Source organism: Beta vulgaris, chromosome 7 (genome assembly GCF_026745355.1).
Source record: "Beta vulgaris subsp. vulgaris cultivar EL10 chromosome 7, EL10.2, whole genome shotgun sequence".
Taxonomy (NCBI): domain Eukaryota; kingdom Viridiplantae; phylum Streptophyta; class Magnoliopsida; order Caryophyllales; family Amaranthaceae; genus Beta; species Beta vulgaris.
The window spans coordinates 36,944,700-36,960,881 of record NC_079208.1 but is presented as its reverse complement, the minus strand read 5'-3'; the positions used below and the strand labels follow the sequence as shown (position 1 = coordinate 36,960,881).

The 16,182-nt window shown below is 36.1% G+C and overlaps 2 protein-coding genes across 2 annotated transcripts; both read left to right on the top strand.

Annotated features, from left to right (window-relative positions):
* Positions 1–2,171: 2,171 nt before the first annotated feature.
* LOC125499393 (uncharacterized) lies at positions 2,172–15,643 on the top strand. Its single transcript, XM_057390812.1, has 8 exons — positions 2,172–2,751; positions 2,826–2,912; positions 3,785–3,870; positions 9,748–10,007; positions 10,088–10,211; positions 10,289–10,590; positions 10,674–10,788; positions 15,116–15,643. The coding sequence occupies exons 4-8, from the start codon at positions 9,754–9,756 to the stop codon at positions 15,551–15,553; spliced, it is 1,233 nt and encodes a 410-aa protein (XP_057246795.1). The 5' UTR covers positions 2,172–2,751; positions 2,826–2,912; positions 3,785–3,870; positions 9,748–9,753; the 3' UTR covers positions 15,554–15,643.
* Positions 7,664–8,635, top strand: LOC130592226 (uncharacterized). The gene is made up of 2 exons (XM_057396434.1): positions 7,664–8,158; positions 8,238–8,635. Exons 1-2 carry the CDS (start codon positions 7,827–7,829, stop codon positions 8,560–8,562), a joined length of 657 nt encoding a protein of 218 aa, XP_057252417.1. The 5' UTR covers positions 7,664–7,826; the 3' UTR covers positions 8,563–8,635.
* Positions 15,644–16,182: the final 539 nt, after the last annotated feature.

The following is a 16,182-nucleotide window of genomic DNA, read 5'->3' as shown; positions in this document are numbered from 1 at the left end:
AACACATAATCTACACATAGAACCACATTCAACTATGCAAGGCAAATTGAATAAAAAAAGAACATAAAACTTAGCTCATATGACGGCGTTTGAGACGAGGAATTCTGATTTTGAAGAGTTGAAAATTAAACTCTTTGGCAGACATGGATGAGAAATTCTCTTCCTCTCGCACTTCATCCTCGTCAACTAGCTTTCTTTTGTGATTATATATTTTGACTTGAATGTTCAGGTTCATTAATAGGGGCCATGACATCACAGAGATCAGAGCTATAACCAAGATCATAAGGATCCTCTTAATCAAGAGGAAAATATGGACCAGAATCATACGAATCCTTCGTATCAGGTGCAAAAGATTCAAAAAACCCAGAATCCTTCGACATTTCAGATGAACCAGGAGTAGATACACAACAAGAATGTCAGTCTTTAGCGTCCGAAAAGATCAGACGCTAAAAACGCGGAATCGGACGCTAAACATATTAGCGTCCGCCAACGGACGCTAAATGGCTGATGCAAAACCCTTGGTCGCTAACTCTGCAAATAGCGACCGCAAAGCGGACGCTAAAAAATTAGCGTATGATCTTTCGTATTTAGCGACCGTTTCCAAGACAGTCGCTAATTAGCGACCGTCCGAGAAAACAGACGCTAATTAGCGACTGCCTAGGCGGTCGCTAATTAGCGACCGTCCGTAGTAGATGCTAATTAGCGACCGCCAGGCGGTCGCTAATCCTGGCAGTCGCTAATTAGCGACTGCTTTCTCGGAGGATACGCATTTGCACTTTTTTTTTTGGTACGCATTTGCACTTCTTTTTTTATTTTTTTGCTTTTGGTTAATTGATATTAAATGTAATAAAATATGGAATGATGCAAATACGATACTTCTTTAATTCAATTATTATTAATAATAAATGTAATTACAAGTGAAAAAATAATTCTAGAACTAAATTTTAGTATACTTAGAACAAAATCTAATACATAATTACATGTACACTTTAAACTCCACAACAAAAATATGGAACCAAAACGAACTTCAAATCTGGTATCTGGATCGAAACCAACTTCAAATCTGGAACTCAAACGCAAATCTGGATGGTAAATTCAGACGCTAAAAGCGCGGATTCTTGTTGTGATAACTTGGATCTAGAACACTAGCCCCTCCATTTTCGCTTAAATATGGAAGATCGCTCCATAATTTGAAAAAAACGCAGAATTAAGGCTTAAATTCACAATTCAACACTGAGAATATTCTAGAAATTTTTTCTTGAATATAAGACCCAAAATTTTCGTTTCATACGAAAAACCTATAGAAATACACTTCTTCTAATATTGACACCATATTACCCACCAACCAACCCATTTAATTACCTTAGACGCTTAGGATTCCTTTTAATTACCGACCACTTATCAACTACCCCCTTCTCTCTCTTCGCCTACATTCATTTTTACCTAAAACTAAACGTCTCTCACTCTATCTGTTTCACTCTTCATCCCACTTCCTCCTCTTACCTTCTCTCTCTTTTTCTAGATCACTGGTTAAATTTCATTTGTGTGCCAAAATTTTCCACAATATCTAATTTTGTAAAACATGTAAAACAAACATTCGATTTAATTTGGTAAATCTCAAATAGTAATTGAACTCAAACAAAAAGATAAAATCAAAATCATCGCAAAGTAGACAGTGGTCAGTGGGTGCCTAATGTGGTGCATCGATGGTGCAACAAACAACTAGACCGAGAGAGAGGGTGAGCGTCACCGTCGAAAGCGAGAGCAGAAGCGGATGCGGGTGTACGAGTGAATGTCGGTGGTGGTGCGAATTGTATTTTTATTTGAGCATCTGACGGAAGCAGTATGCATAGCAAATGCTTTTGTAATCAATTTTTTTAAAAAAATTAAATTATGGATTACGTAATCCACTATACCATTGACTATATTAAACCAGTGAACGTACGGGTCATAAGTCAGTTATAAAACAGTCTTAACATGCAATTATATATCTTTTAATCACAGTCTAATATTCACAGCATTTTTGTACGAGAAACTTCGTAAATCATAAATTGATAAAACAAAAAAATCCCGATTTGCACGGGTCTAAAATATAGTACTCAAAGTAATTTCAATAAGTTGGAAATAAAAGAAACTAATTAAGAGAATCACACAACCAATTAACTCACTACAAGAAAATGCTCAGTCAACGACAGCTATTCAGCGACGGCCACAAAAACAGACGTTAAACATGTAATCAGCGACGGTTTATAGCCGACGTCTCTACCGACGGTTTTTTTAAAATCCAGCGTTGGCTTAAACGGTCGCTAAAATCAATGACCGTGTTAAACCGTCGGTGATAAGATTTTTTTTATTTCAGAAATTGAAGGGCTTGGGCGACGGCTGTAAACCGTCGGTGAATTTAGTGTAGCCGTCGCTAATGTGGACGACTTAAACCCACTCCCATCCAAACTCCCACTCATATTATAGTCGTTACAACCTCCCAGCATTATTCTCTCAAACAACCTCCCACGCATCAAGAAAACTCCCACGCATTATTCTCTCAAGCCGTCGCCGGCGAAACTGCGACTAAACACCGGCGAACGGCGACTCGACACCGGCGACTAAATACCGGCGACTTCTCACGCACTCAGAAACTTCTTTCGCTCTCTTTCCCATGCACGCATTCCAAAAAATCGCCAGCGGATCTGCCTTGAAGTCCATTCCGGCGAATGGCGACTTGAGACCGGCGACAGAAAAATCTTGCCGGCGGTAATTCCTACAGCTCTATGTTTATTTTTTTTTTAATTTCTATTACCCTAAAAATTGAGTTTTTGGGATTGAAGGGACCCTGCCGCCTCGTGATTCACTCCGCCCTTCCGCCGCTACTGCATAATTCACCCCTTCCGCCGCTGACTTTGCCGCCTGCCGCCGTAACTTCCCTCTTCAATCTCAAGTTTGTTGTTGTTTGTTAGTTTGAGTTTAATTTGATGTTGGCTGCTCTGTTTTATTATTGTAATTTTTGATAACAAGCTAAAACCCACAAAATTGAACCCGTGATTAGAACGATCAAATTGTGATGTTGGTTGTTCAATTCATGTTATTGCTGTAATTTATGTTGTTGGTTGTTCTGTCCATAAATGATATAACTTTTGCTTTTAGGATGGTTAATAATTGAAATTTGAATGAATAGAAGAGTATTACTCCTCATATGGAAGAAGTTTAGGGAGGAAATGGGTGAAATGTTGGAGGAAATAAGAAATTGTAGTTGATCACAGTGAAATTTCTCACTTCTAAAGGAGGGAAAGAGATAATGAAGTGAGAAGAGAAGAGAAGAGTTCTGAAGTTGATGTTGGTCTAAATTGTTTCAATGCTTTAAATCTGTAGTGTAGATTTAGTTTGTACTTTGTAGCACTAACTCACATAATCAATAGTTCTTATTTATGTAGTAGTAATATGGCTAGCAGGTAGTGATCGGTAGTTTTGGGATATGGTTGAAACCCAAAGGCGAACTGACGTTGTTCTAAACTTTTTGGAGACCAACTTGTTGATCATATGTAGGAAGTATTGATTTCACTAGAAGCTGAGATTAGGTTGTCAAAGAAATAATAAAAAAAAAGAAGCTGAGATGACTATTCAACTATCAATTCCAAGAGTTCTTATTTATGTAGTAGTAATTGGTTTTGTGAGTTTACGACTCGTTTGGTTGGTGGATTTCATGAGAGGAAAAGAGAATCATTGATTTTTTTTAGATGGAATCATTTATCTAATTCCGTTTAAGTGAGTGTTTGCTTTGTGAATGTAGGTGACCACACTCAACTGTCTCCTTGCCGTCAGACAGTATCGTCTCTCTACTGTGTCCTTGCCGTTGGACTGCCCGGCTGCCTCTAGGTATGCTTTAATTTATTAGTTTATAATACTTTGAAGTTTAAGTTAGTGTATTAATTATCACAATAATTTATATGATGGTTTCTTTATTAAATGTTACAAAAGTTAAAAACTATATTATTATCACAATAATTAATTTATTGCACATTCCTTTATTTGTTACACTATTTGAAATATTTATATTTTTTTTTTGACATATTTGTTTTCGTGGAAAAACTTTGGATAATGTTATAAATTTTGATTTAAGTATTTAAATAAATATGTTTGCATCATCATGTATTTGGAATTGTAGAATTGTACGTATGTGGGTTGTTAATGACTATTATGATTGAAATGATTTAGAATTGTAGAATTAGGCACCATGAACGGAAGGAGCGTTGGTGGATGTATGATAGATATGACAATGGGCGTAACTTGAGGCCCGAGTTCATGAGGGGGGTTGATGAATTCATTGAATTTTGCAAAGCAAATCCTGAAAGCCCAGGTTTGGATGAAGTTAGATGCCCGTGTCCGAAATGCAAGAACAGACGTATGCATGACGCAGACACGGTTAAAGTGCACGTGTATAGAAAGGGATTTATACCTGATTACTACGATTGGTATTCTCATGGTGAAGAGTTACCTCGATCCGCACATGAGCCATCTAATCCATACCATGAAATGATTTTCGATGCTCTTGGGAATAACTCAGAACCGTCCAATGTTGAAGAGCCTGGTGGAATGGACGAGGAGCCTAATCCTCAAGCAAAGGTGTTTCTTGACCTATTAAAGGCTTCTGAGGAACCATTGTACGAAGGGAGCTCCATGTCCGTGTTGGAAATGGCATCTAGAATAGTATCTCTGAAATGTGAGTATAATTTGCCACATAGGTGTGTTGATGCGTTTGCTTCATTAGTGAAAGAAGCAATACCTAACAACAACAACATGAGTAACACATTTTACGATACGAAGAAGATTTTGGAGGGATTAGAGCTTCCCCACGAGAGGATTCATGCGTGCCCCAAAGGTTGTATGTTATTTTGGAGAACTGATGCACACTTGGACAGATGTACAGTGTGCGATAGCGACAGATACAAAAGGACTTCTAAGGGGTCTTTAGTTCCAATGAAAGTTCTGATTTATTTCCCAATTACACCGAGATTGCAAAGGTTGTATGCAACAAAAAATGTTGCTGAAGAAACACTAGTACAGAAAAGGCAATTTGCGTCGGATGTGAGGCGCCTATTTGCGTCGGACTCCGGTACGACGCCAAAGGCCTCGACGCAAATAACCAAAAATTATTTGCGTCGTATGCGAAAACGACGCAAATGGTTGAGCTATTTGCGTCGCACATTTATACGGTGCGACGCAGATGGCTCTCCCCAGCCCACTTCAAAGGGTAATGTGCGTCGCACATCGCCTAGGGTGCGACGCAAATGAGTGATTTGCGTCGCACCTTGGGCTACGTGCGACGCAAATTGCAATTTTTTTTTAAAAATTTTTTTTTTTTTTTAAAAAAAAAAAACTAAAAAATGCAAGAAAAGGAAAGCAGACATCCATTTAGAATGATAGTGGCGTGCAGTAATTTAGTTACATAAAAAATGGAGAAGATACGCCAAAAATGGTGATATAATTTCCTCACAACCAGACTAACATCAACAGCCTCTAGATATATAATTTCAAGAAGAAAAAAATATTACCATTACAATTAACATCAGATCTATAACTAAAATATACAAAAAAATAAGAAATTCTAACCCTAACCAGAAGATGAAAGGGAGTTAAAATTACAAATAAAAATAAAAAAACACAATCCAGATCTTCGAGAATTTCTTGTAATTTCATAGCAATCCATATCTTCACCTCAAACGCAACAACAAGATTTCGAGAAGAACCAGATCTGAAAATGAGAAAAGATTAAGAATCAAAATTCAACCTCGGTGCAAAGGAGAAAAACTTAAGAATCAAAATCAAAGTTCATAGGAAAATACCATCCCCTTACTGAAAATTTCAGATCTGAAAACGAGAGAAGGTAAATGCCATAAAAACAAACAAAAAAATCAGATAAAGAAAAATAAAGAAAAATAAAGAAAAAGAAAGAATACCTTCGATTGCGTTTGAGTTTGAGGTGAAACGAATGATCCGAAACCTTCGACGAATGAAACGAGAAAGAAAGAATACCTTCGACTCCCTTGATCTGTAAATGAATGAAACGAATGAAACGAAAAGGATTTCGACGAACGAATTTCCAAGCGAAACGAAGTGAAATGAACGAATATCAAAGCGAAACGAAGTTAAATTTCGGCGAGTGAAAGAGATGGAGAGAGAGGGGGGGGGGAGAGAGAGAGAGGGAGGGAGAGGGGAAGAGAGAGACGCGGCGAGTGAAAGCGAGTTCACCGACCGACATTGTTACTCGAGCTTTTTAACGAAGAACACACAATAGTCTCTGCAAAATGAATTAATTCCAGAAACAAAAAACCGTATACATCAAGAAGAAGATCAATCGCATAAATTGAAGATGAAGAAAGAAAAGTTGAAGAAATGAAGAGAGAGAAAGTACCGAAGGAAGAAGAAGGTAAGTGTGCTGCAACTAATACGCGGCTACAATAGAGAGAAGCTAGGGTTTTGAGGAAAATGGTTTGGCCGGGAAAATTAAAAGGAGAGGGAGCGAGTTATTGGGTCTTTTGGGCTGATGTGCGTCGGATGGGCCATTGGGTCCGACGCACATTAGCCTTTTTGCAACGCACCTTTCTATTGTGCGACGCACATTGGGAACCAATCTCTCCAATTGTTGTTAATTTGCGTCGCATGTGAGGAGGGTGCGACGCATATTAACAATGTGCGTCGTTTCCGTTTAAGTGCGACGCAATTGAGGGGACGCAAATCGTCCTTTTTCTACTAGTGAAATGACATGGCATGCCAAAAATCCGAGAGCCGAAGAAAAAATGGCTCACCCTAGCGATAGTGAAGCTTGGAAGCATTTGGATAGATCCTTTGACGAATTTGCATCTGAGCCTAGGAATGTTCGGCTCGGTTTGTGTACCGATGGGTTTGGTCCACATGGAAAGTTTGGGGGTCAGTATTCATGTTGGCCTGTCATCTTAACCCCGTACAACTTGCCGCCATCGATGTGCATGAAGAAACCCTTCATGTTCCTTTCGTTGCTCGTTCCTGGTCCTAAAAATCCGAAGGGGAACTTGGATGTGTACATGCAACCCTTAATCGAGGAATTGAAGCAATTATGGGATGTTGGAGCAACTACTTATGATATTTCTAGGAAACAAAATTTCAATATGCGTGCTGCCATTCTTTGGACAATAAGTGATTTTCCTGCGTACGGTATGCTATCTGGTTGGGCTACAGCGGGGAAAAAGGCATGTCCTTACTGTTTGGACAAATCTAAATCTTTTTGGCTCGACCATGGAGGTAAAGTTTCTTGGTTTGATTGTCACCGTCAATTCCTACCCCTAGATCATCCTTTTCGTAACAACAAAGTAGCTTTTTGCAGAAATAAGGTTGAAAAAGGGTCTCCGCCACACATCATGTCTGGGGAAGAGTTGTGGTCCTGTGTTAAAGACTTGCCAAAGGCTACAGATGGGCCCGAAGCACTTAATACTTTGAAAAAGTTGAAAAAAGGGTGGATCAAACAAAGCTGTCTTTGGGAGCTCCCATACTGGAAATCTCTCCATCTTCGTAACAACCTTGACGTCATGCACATTAGAAAAAACTTTTTCGACCAACTAATTCACACAATTATGGATGTGAAAAAACAGACATCAGACACTGTTGCATCCAGAAAAGACATTGATAAATTGTGTAAAAGGCCTCAACTTCATGTTACCAAGGATGCGAACGGAAAAGAAACTCCACCAAAAGCGCCTTTCGCACTGGACATAGCCCAAAGGAAAGTATTATGCAACTGGGTGAGAGATTTAAAATTTCCAGATGGTTATGCGTCCGACTTAACAAGATGTGTGGACATGCAGTCCGGTAAGCTGCACAGTATGAAAAGTCATGACTGTCATGTCTTCATGGAAAGATTGTTACCGATAGCATTAAAGGAGTTGCTCCCGGTTCATGTGTGGAAAGCTGTTACTGAGATCAGCCTCTTTTTTCGTGATTTGTGTTGCTCCACCATCACAGTAAGAGACATGGAAAGATTGGAAAAGAACATAGCCGAGATCATTTGTAAACTTGAAAAGATTTTCCCACCATCATTCTTCAATTCCATGGAACACTTACCGGTTCACCTTCCACGCGAAGCTAGGCTATGTGGTCCCGTACAATACCGTTGGATGTATCCCTTTGAAAGGTACCTTATCTTTCATTTTCATATATCCTTTTTATTGTTCTTCGCAATTATGTAACTCTTTTCATAACCACTTTATTAGGTTCCTTAATCATTTAAAACGCAAAATTGGTAACAAGGCTCGTGTGGAGGGTTCTATTTGTAATGCGTACTTGTGCGAAGAGATTGCAAACTTCTGTTCCAACTATTTTCAGCAAGGAGTGGATACTAAGACACGAGATTTAGGCCGTAATGTCACTAATGAAGTTGATAGGATGCTCGATGAAAATGTCCCAGAACTATTTAGAGTTGATTGTGGTCGGCCGTCAAACGCAGGTGGAAAACGATTTTTAACTGAAGCAGAACTTCAACGTGCACACCTATATGTGTTAGCAAATATAGGCATCTTACAAGAATTTGAAAAGTAAAACACTTGTTATTAATCATACTATTTACAAATTTGAATTTTATTTCAATTTAGACATTGACAATTGTTATGATTGTAAGGGGTTTCGAGGACCACATTCTTCAAATTCGACCTACTTTACGTGCAGAAGATGTGTGGGTGCAACATGAAGCAGAATACCTTGATTGGTTTAGATCGAAAGTGAGTTTGTGTAACTATTAAAACTCGATTGATACAAAGTTGTATCTAACATATGAATTATTTTAATAGGTTATTCAAGACAAACCAAATGATGATGTACTGTTTGCTTTAGCAATGGGTCCTTCGACATTAGTTCGCACTTGGAATGGATACTATGTTAATGGATACAATTTCCAAACACAAGGATCAAGCAAACACAAGTCCACCATGAATTATGGAGTGTGTGTGTCTAATGACGGAGGGAGTGATTTCTTTGGGATTCTAGATGATGTTATAGAATTGAAGTTTACTGGTGCACTTAGGCAATATAACACAATTTTATTCAAGTGCAATTGGATGGACAATGTCAGGGGAATGAACATCGATCAATACAAGCTAGTTGAAGTCAACCATACCAAGAAATACCCAAGTTTGATCCCTTTGTGCTATCATACCAGGTTAGCCAAGTATACTTCGCACCGTACCCAAGCTTGAAAAGAGATCGTGCTCAATGGTGGGCTGTGTTTAGGACAAAGGCAAGGTCTGTGATTGATGCTCCTGTTGACTTCGACTTCCTTCAGGAGGCAAGTGTTGGGACTCCAACTCTTTCTGATCCAAGTGATATTCCCGATTATGAAGAGGGTAATGATGTTGAGTGTGTTCAAGCAGATGATGAAGATATTTTATTCGAAGTCCCCTCAGGTGATGATGAAGAAGAGTCTAGTTTCGAGTCTGGAGATAGCGAGGATGATGACGATGAAGATGATGGTTTTTGGGATGACGATAGTGATGATGAACTAAGCGGGGATGGGAATCCACTTTCATTTGTTTTAGTATATCATAACTTGTATTAAGAACACCATTTATATTAAAATTCATGACTTTTGTAATGATTTGTTGAAGATTACTTGTTATTTTGTAATGATGCTAGATTTTTCTTCACTTTGATGGTAGACGATATTTTGTTATGATGATAGACTAACGATTAATTATCCACCATGATTTATAAATTTGTTGTTTTATATAGGTAAGCATGTCTAATCCTAAGGAGCGCGGAGGTCGAGATGGCTTAGGTGGAAGCCAAGGTCGTGGGAAATTGATTCGCAGGGAGCTTTTTGAGTCACCAGGAGCTCCAGAAAGCCCGAACCTTGGCTTTGAGACACAACGAGATGAGTCACAGGCACGTGACATTGGTGACCATGTACCGGAGATGCCGAGCAGCCAGAGGGAGGAAGCTGAAGGGTCAAACCGTGCATCAAAAAGGGTTTTGAGCCCTACTGGATTGTGGTAAATTTCTAAATTAATATATATGATAATATTTATATTTTCCATGATATTGACAATTTAAGTGTTTTTTTTGAATTCAGGTTTGATGATAACAAAGTTAGCGGGTCCATCACTGACATTTTCCAGGGTCATTTCCGAGAACCTTGGTTTAACTACCGTGAGGTGGACGATGCAACAAAGACGCATTGGTGGAACTCATTCACGGTATGTATGAATCAAATTATGAAGAATTAAATTTATTATATTAGTTTATTAACAACTTGTTTTAATGTTTGTTAAAGGGTCTTTACGAATGGGCTCCTGAGTTAGATGGCCAAGTGAGAAAAGCATACCATATGAAAGCTGGAACTCGTTTGAGAGATTTGCGGTATTGGGTGCTCAACAAAGCTAAAGAAAGGCCAAAATGGTTGGGGAAAACCATTTATGAAACTATGAAAAAGAAAAGTCAGGAGCCCGCATTCCTCGAGAAATCTGAGAAGGCAAAGAAGAACCGAAGAGGTGGCTCCCTCTCTAATCCAGTTGAGCCGTCGCACTTTCAGGGTTCCATCTCGGCGGCACAACATGCTAAAAAGATGGTAAGAATGTTTCATATGTATTACTTAGTTTGAATTTCATGATTTTTCTGTATATGTAAAAAATAAAGTATATGTTCAACAATGTGTACAGGCAAAGAGTAGAGGAGGAGTACTCCTACCGCCCCGAGTTGTTCTTGAAGACTCATTTCAAAACTGTTGCTGGAAAAGGAGAAATTGCAGCAAACAAGAGAGCAAAACAAATTTCGGTACATACCTTTAAACATATATTTAAGTCATTATAGGCTATTTTATTTGCAAAATGAATGAACTTGAGTAGTTTTAAGTTAGTTTGAATCATAAACACCTCAAACATCCTATATATACTTAGTTAAATGTGTTAGATTGTAGTTTTGATTGAAATTACAAAATATAGGCAAGTTAGAACCAAATGTAGGTCATTTAGCTCATTTTAGGCCATATTGCTTGAAAATGAATGAACTTGAGTAGTTTTAACTTAGTTTGAATCATAAACACCTCAAACATCCTATATATACTTAGTTAAATGTGTTAGTTTGTAGTTTTTATTGAAATAAAAAAATATAGGCAAGTTAGAACCAAATATAGGTCATTTAGCTCATTTTAGGCCCTATTGCTTGAAAATGAATGAACTTGAGTAGTTTTAACTTAGTTTTGAATCATGAACACCTCAAACATCATATATATACTTAGTTAAATGTGTTAGATTGTAGTTTTGATTGAAATTACAAAATATAGGCAAGTTAGAACCAAATGTAGGTCATTTAGCTCATTTTAGGCCCTATTGCTTGAAAATGAATGAACTTGAGTAGTTTTAACTTAGTTTGAATCATAAAACCTCAAACATCCTATATATACTTAGTTAAATGTGTTAGTTTGTAGTTTTTATTGAAATAACAAAATATAGGCAAGTTAGAACCAAATATAGGTCATTTAGCTCATTTTAGGCCATATTGCTTGAAAATGAATAAACTTGAGTAGTTTTAACTTAGTTTGAATCATAAACACCTAAACATCCTATATATACTTAGTTAAATGTGTAAGGTTGTAGTTTTTATTGAAAGAACAAAATATAGGCAAGTTAGAACCAAATATAGGTCATTTAGCTCATTTTAGGCCCTATTGCTTGAAAATGAATGAACTTGAGTAGTTTTAACTTAGTTTGAATCATAAACACCTCAACATCCTATATATACTTAGTTAAATGTGTTAGGTTGTAGTTTTTATTGAAATAACAAAATATAGGCAAGTTAGAACCAAATAGAGGTCATTTAGCTCATTTTAGGCCATGTTGCTTGAAAATGAATGAATTTGAGTAGTTTTAACTTAGTTTGAATCATAAACACCTCAAACATCCTATATATACTTAGTTAAATGTGTAAGTTGTAGTTTTTATTGAAAAACAAAATATAGGCAAGTTAGAACCAAATATAGGTCATTTAGCTCATTTTAGGCCCTATTGCTTGAAAATGAATGAACTTGAGTAGTTTTAACTTAGTTTGAATCATAAACACCTCAAACATCCTATATATACTTAGTTAAATGTGTTAGGTTGTAGTTTTTATTGAAATAACAAAATATAGGCAAGTTAGAACCAAATATAGACCATTTAGCTCATTTTAGGCCCTATTGCTTGAAAATGAATGAACTTGAGTAGTTTTAACTTAGTTTGAATCATAAACACCTCAAACATCCTATATATACTTAGTTAAATGTGTTATGTTGTAGTTTTTATTGAAATAACAAAATATAGGCAAGTTAGAACCAAATATAGGTCATTTAGCTCATTTTAGGCCCTATTGCTTGAAAATGAATGAACTTGAGTAGTTTTAACTTAGTTTGAATCATGAACACCTCAAACATCATATATATACTTAGTTAAATGTGTTAGATTGTAGTTTTGATTGGAATTACAAAATATAGGCAAGTTAGAACCAAATGTAGGTCATTTAGCTCATTTTAGGCCCTATTGCTTGAAAATGAATGAACTTGAGTAGTTTTAACTTAGTTTGAATCATAAACACCTCAAACATCCTATATATACTTAGTTAAATGTGTTAGTTTGTAGTTTTTATTGAAATAACAAAATATAGGCAAGTTAGAACCAAATATAGGTCATTTAGCTCATTTTAGGCCATATTGCTTGAAAATGAATGAATTTGAGTAGTTTTAACTTAGTTTGAATCATAAACACCTAAAACATCCTATATATACTTAGTTAAATGTGTAGGTTGTAGTTTTTATTGAAAAACAAAATATAGGCAAGTTAGAACCAAATATAGGTCATTTAGCTCATTTTAGGCCCTATTGCTTGAAAATGAATGAACTTGAGTAGTTTTAACTTAGTTTGATATAAACACCTCACACATCCTATATATACTTAGTTAAATGTGTTAGGTTGTAGTTTTTATTGAAATAACAAAATATAGGCAAGTTAGAACCAAATAGAGGTCATTTAGCTCATTTTAGGCCATGTGCTTGAAAATGAATGAATTGAGTAGTTTTAACTTAGTTTGAATCATAAACACCTCAAACATCCTATATATACTTAGTTAAATGTGTAAGGTTGTAGTTTTTATTGAAAGAACAAAATATAGGCAAGTTAGAACCAAATATAGGTCATTTAGCTCATTTTAGGCCCTATTGCTTGAAAATGAATGAACTTGAGTAGTTTTAACTTAGTTTGAATCATAAACACCTCAAACATCCTATATATACTTAGTTAAATGTGTTAGGTGTAGTTTTTATTGAAATAACAAAATATAGGCAAGTTAGAACCAAATATAGACCATTTAGCTATTTTAGGCCCTATTGCTTGAAAATGAATGAACTTGAGTAGTTTTAACTTAGTTTGAATCATAAACACCTCAAACATCCTATATATACTTAGTTAAATGTGTTAGTTGTAGTTTTTATTGAAATAAACAAAATATAGGCAAGTTAGAACCAAATATAGGTCATTTAGCTCATTTTAGGCCCTATTGCTTGAAAATGAATGAACTTGAGTAGTTTTAACTTAGTTCGAATCATGAACACCTCAAACATCATATATATACTTAGTTAAATGTGTTAGATTGTAGTTTTGATTGGAATTACAAAATATAGGCAAGTTAGAACCAAATATAGGTCATTTAGATCATTTTAGGCCATATTGCTTGAAAATGAATGAATTTGAGTAGTTTTAACTTAGTTTGAATCATAAACACCTCAAACATCCTATATATACTTAGTTAAATGTGTTAGGTTGTAGTTTTTATTGAAATAACAAAATATAGGCAAGTTAGAACCAAATATAGGTCATTTAGCTCATTTTAGGCCCTATTGCTTGAAAATGAATGAACTTGAGTAGTTTTAACTTAGTTTGAATCATAAACACCTCAAACATCCTATATATACTTAGTTAAATGTGTTAGATTGTAGTTTTTATTGAAATAACAAAATATAGGCAAGTTAGAACCAAATATAGGTCATTTAGCTCATTTTAGGCCATATTGCTTGAAAATGAATGAATTTGAGTAGTTTTAACTTAGTTTGAATCATAAACACCTCAAACATCCTATATACTTAGTTAAATGTGTAAGGTTGTAGTTTTTATTGAAAGAACAAAATATAGGCAAGTAAGAACCAAATATAGGTCATTTAGCTCATTTTAGGCCCTATTGCTTGAAAATGAATGAACTTGAGTAATGTTAACTTAGTTTGAATCATAAACACCTCAAACATCCTATATATACTTAGTTAAATGTGTTAGGTTGTAGTTTTTATTGAAATAACAAAATATAGGCATGTTAGAACCAAATATAGACCATTTAGCTCATTTTAGGCCCTATTGCTTGAAAATGAATGAACTTGAGTAGTTTTAACTTAGTTTGAATCATAAACACCTCAAACATCCTATATATACTTAGTTAAATGTGTTATGTTGTAGTTTTTATTGAAATAACAAAATATAGGCAAGTTAGAACCAAATATAGGTCATTTAGCTCATTTTAGGCCCTATTGCTTGAAAATGAATGAACTTGAGTAGTTTTAACTTAGTTTGAATCATAAACACCTCAAACATCCTATATATACTTAGTTAAATGTGTTTGGTTGTAGTTTTTATTGAAAGAACAAAATATAGGCAAGTTAGAACCGAATATAGGTCATTTAGCTCATTTTAGGCCCTATTGCTTGAAAATGAATGAACTTGAGTAGTTTTAACTTAGTTTGAATCATAAACACCTCAAACATCCTATATATACTTAGTTAAATGTGTTATGTTGTAGTTTTTATTGAAATAACAAAATATAGGCAAGTTAGAACCAAATATAGGTCATTTAGCTCATTTTAGGCCCTATTGCTTGAAAATGAATGAACTTGAGTAGTTTTAACTTAATTTGAATCAAAAACACCTCAAACATCCTATATATAGTTAGTTAAATGTGTTTGATTGTAGTTTTTATTGAAATAACAAAATATAGGCAAGTTAGAACCAAATATAAGTTGTTTTTGCTCATTTTAAACCATATTGTTTGAATATGCGTGCATAAGAGTATATTATTTAACCAAATGCAGGAGACGTACAACAAGAAGCTGGATGATTGTAGCACTCAAGGGTCACAGCCAAACCCTGATTTGTTGTATTGGGAGACAGTTGGTGGGAGGAACAGAGGAAAAGTGCAGGGGTTAGGTCAGGGAGATTATTTGTACTACAACTCTTCATCTGGGCGAGGAGGAGATGGCTCTTCACAACCATATGAGCCATCGATTTTTTCTCAGCTAGAGGCGCAGGTGGAGGCCAAGGTCGCTGCACGGATGGTAGAAGTGGAGGCAAAGGTTGCAGCACGTCTGGAAGAGTCAAACCGGGCCCTCGTGCAGGAAATGATGCGGAACATGACTAATTTTGGTCACTTGTTCTCAGGTTGCAACACAGGACCCTCTCCACAACGCAGACCAGAGGATGACCCGGGGTTTGGTGGTGGCGGCACTACACAGACACCAACCACAGTGTAGTTTGTTTGGTTTTGACAACTAGCTAGATTACTAACTTATAGTTTGTTCATACTTAGTCTAATTTTATATATGCACTTAGTGTCTTATTTTATCGGCATATATCTAGTTTTGTTTTTAGGTGTCTCGGTATATTTTTTGGAACTCCACTTTTACTCGATTTCCTGACACCGGGATTTATTTTGCGTATTAAGGTAGTTTGTTTAACTATAGACATTTAGTGTCTAAATTTCCCGACATTGGGATGTATTTCACTATTTTGTGTACATAAATCTAATCTATTTCATTTTTAAGTTGCATATTTCTTTAGTTTAAAATATAGAATGCGATGGAGGCGACGCAGGAACATGTTTAATGTAGTATATGTCGATGTTGGCGTGCAGTACAGGTTTAAGTATAATTTTGGAAAACATTATTAAATTATTTAATATAATTAATAAAACGAACGACGGCTAAACTTGAACCAACGACGGCTTAGCAGTCGTTGAACAGGAGAGCAATGACTGCCAAGGAAGTACAGAGCAACGACGGCCTAAGGATATTAGCGACGGTTAAGAGCCGTCGGTGAAACAACGACAGCTTCAAAGAGTCGTCTACTCACCGACGGTCCCTCACCGTCGTTGATACACCGA

What these genes read in the sequence shown, in the direction of transcription:
- LOC130592226 (XM_057396434.1), top strand. Translation starts at nt 7,827, where the DNA reads ATGCAGTCCGGTAAGCTGCACAGTATGAAAAGTCATGACTGTCATGTC. An exon ending in TGGATGTATCCCTTTGAAAG is followed by an intron (nt 8,159 to 8,237) that starts GTACCTTATCTT and finishes CCACTTTATTAG; the next exon opens with GTTCCTTAATCATTTAAAAC.
- LOC125499393 (XM_057390812.1), top strand. Translation starts at nt 9,754, where the DNA reads ATGTCTAATCCTAAGGAGCGCGGAGGTCGAGATGGCTTAGGTGGAAGC. An exon ending in ATTGGTGGAACTCATTCACG is followed by an intron (nt 10,212 to 10,288) that starts GTATGTATGAAT and finishes TGTTTGTTAAAG; the next exon opens with GGTCTTTACGAATGGGCTCC. An exon ending in AGAGAGCAAAACAAATTTCG is followed by an intron (nt 10,789 to 15,115) that starts GTACATACCTTT and finishes AACCAAATGCAG; the next exon opens with GAGACGTACAACAAGAAGCT.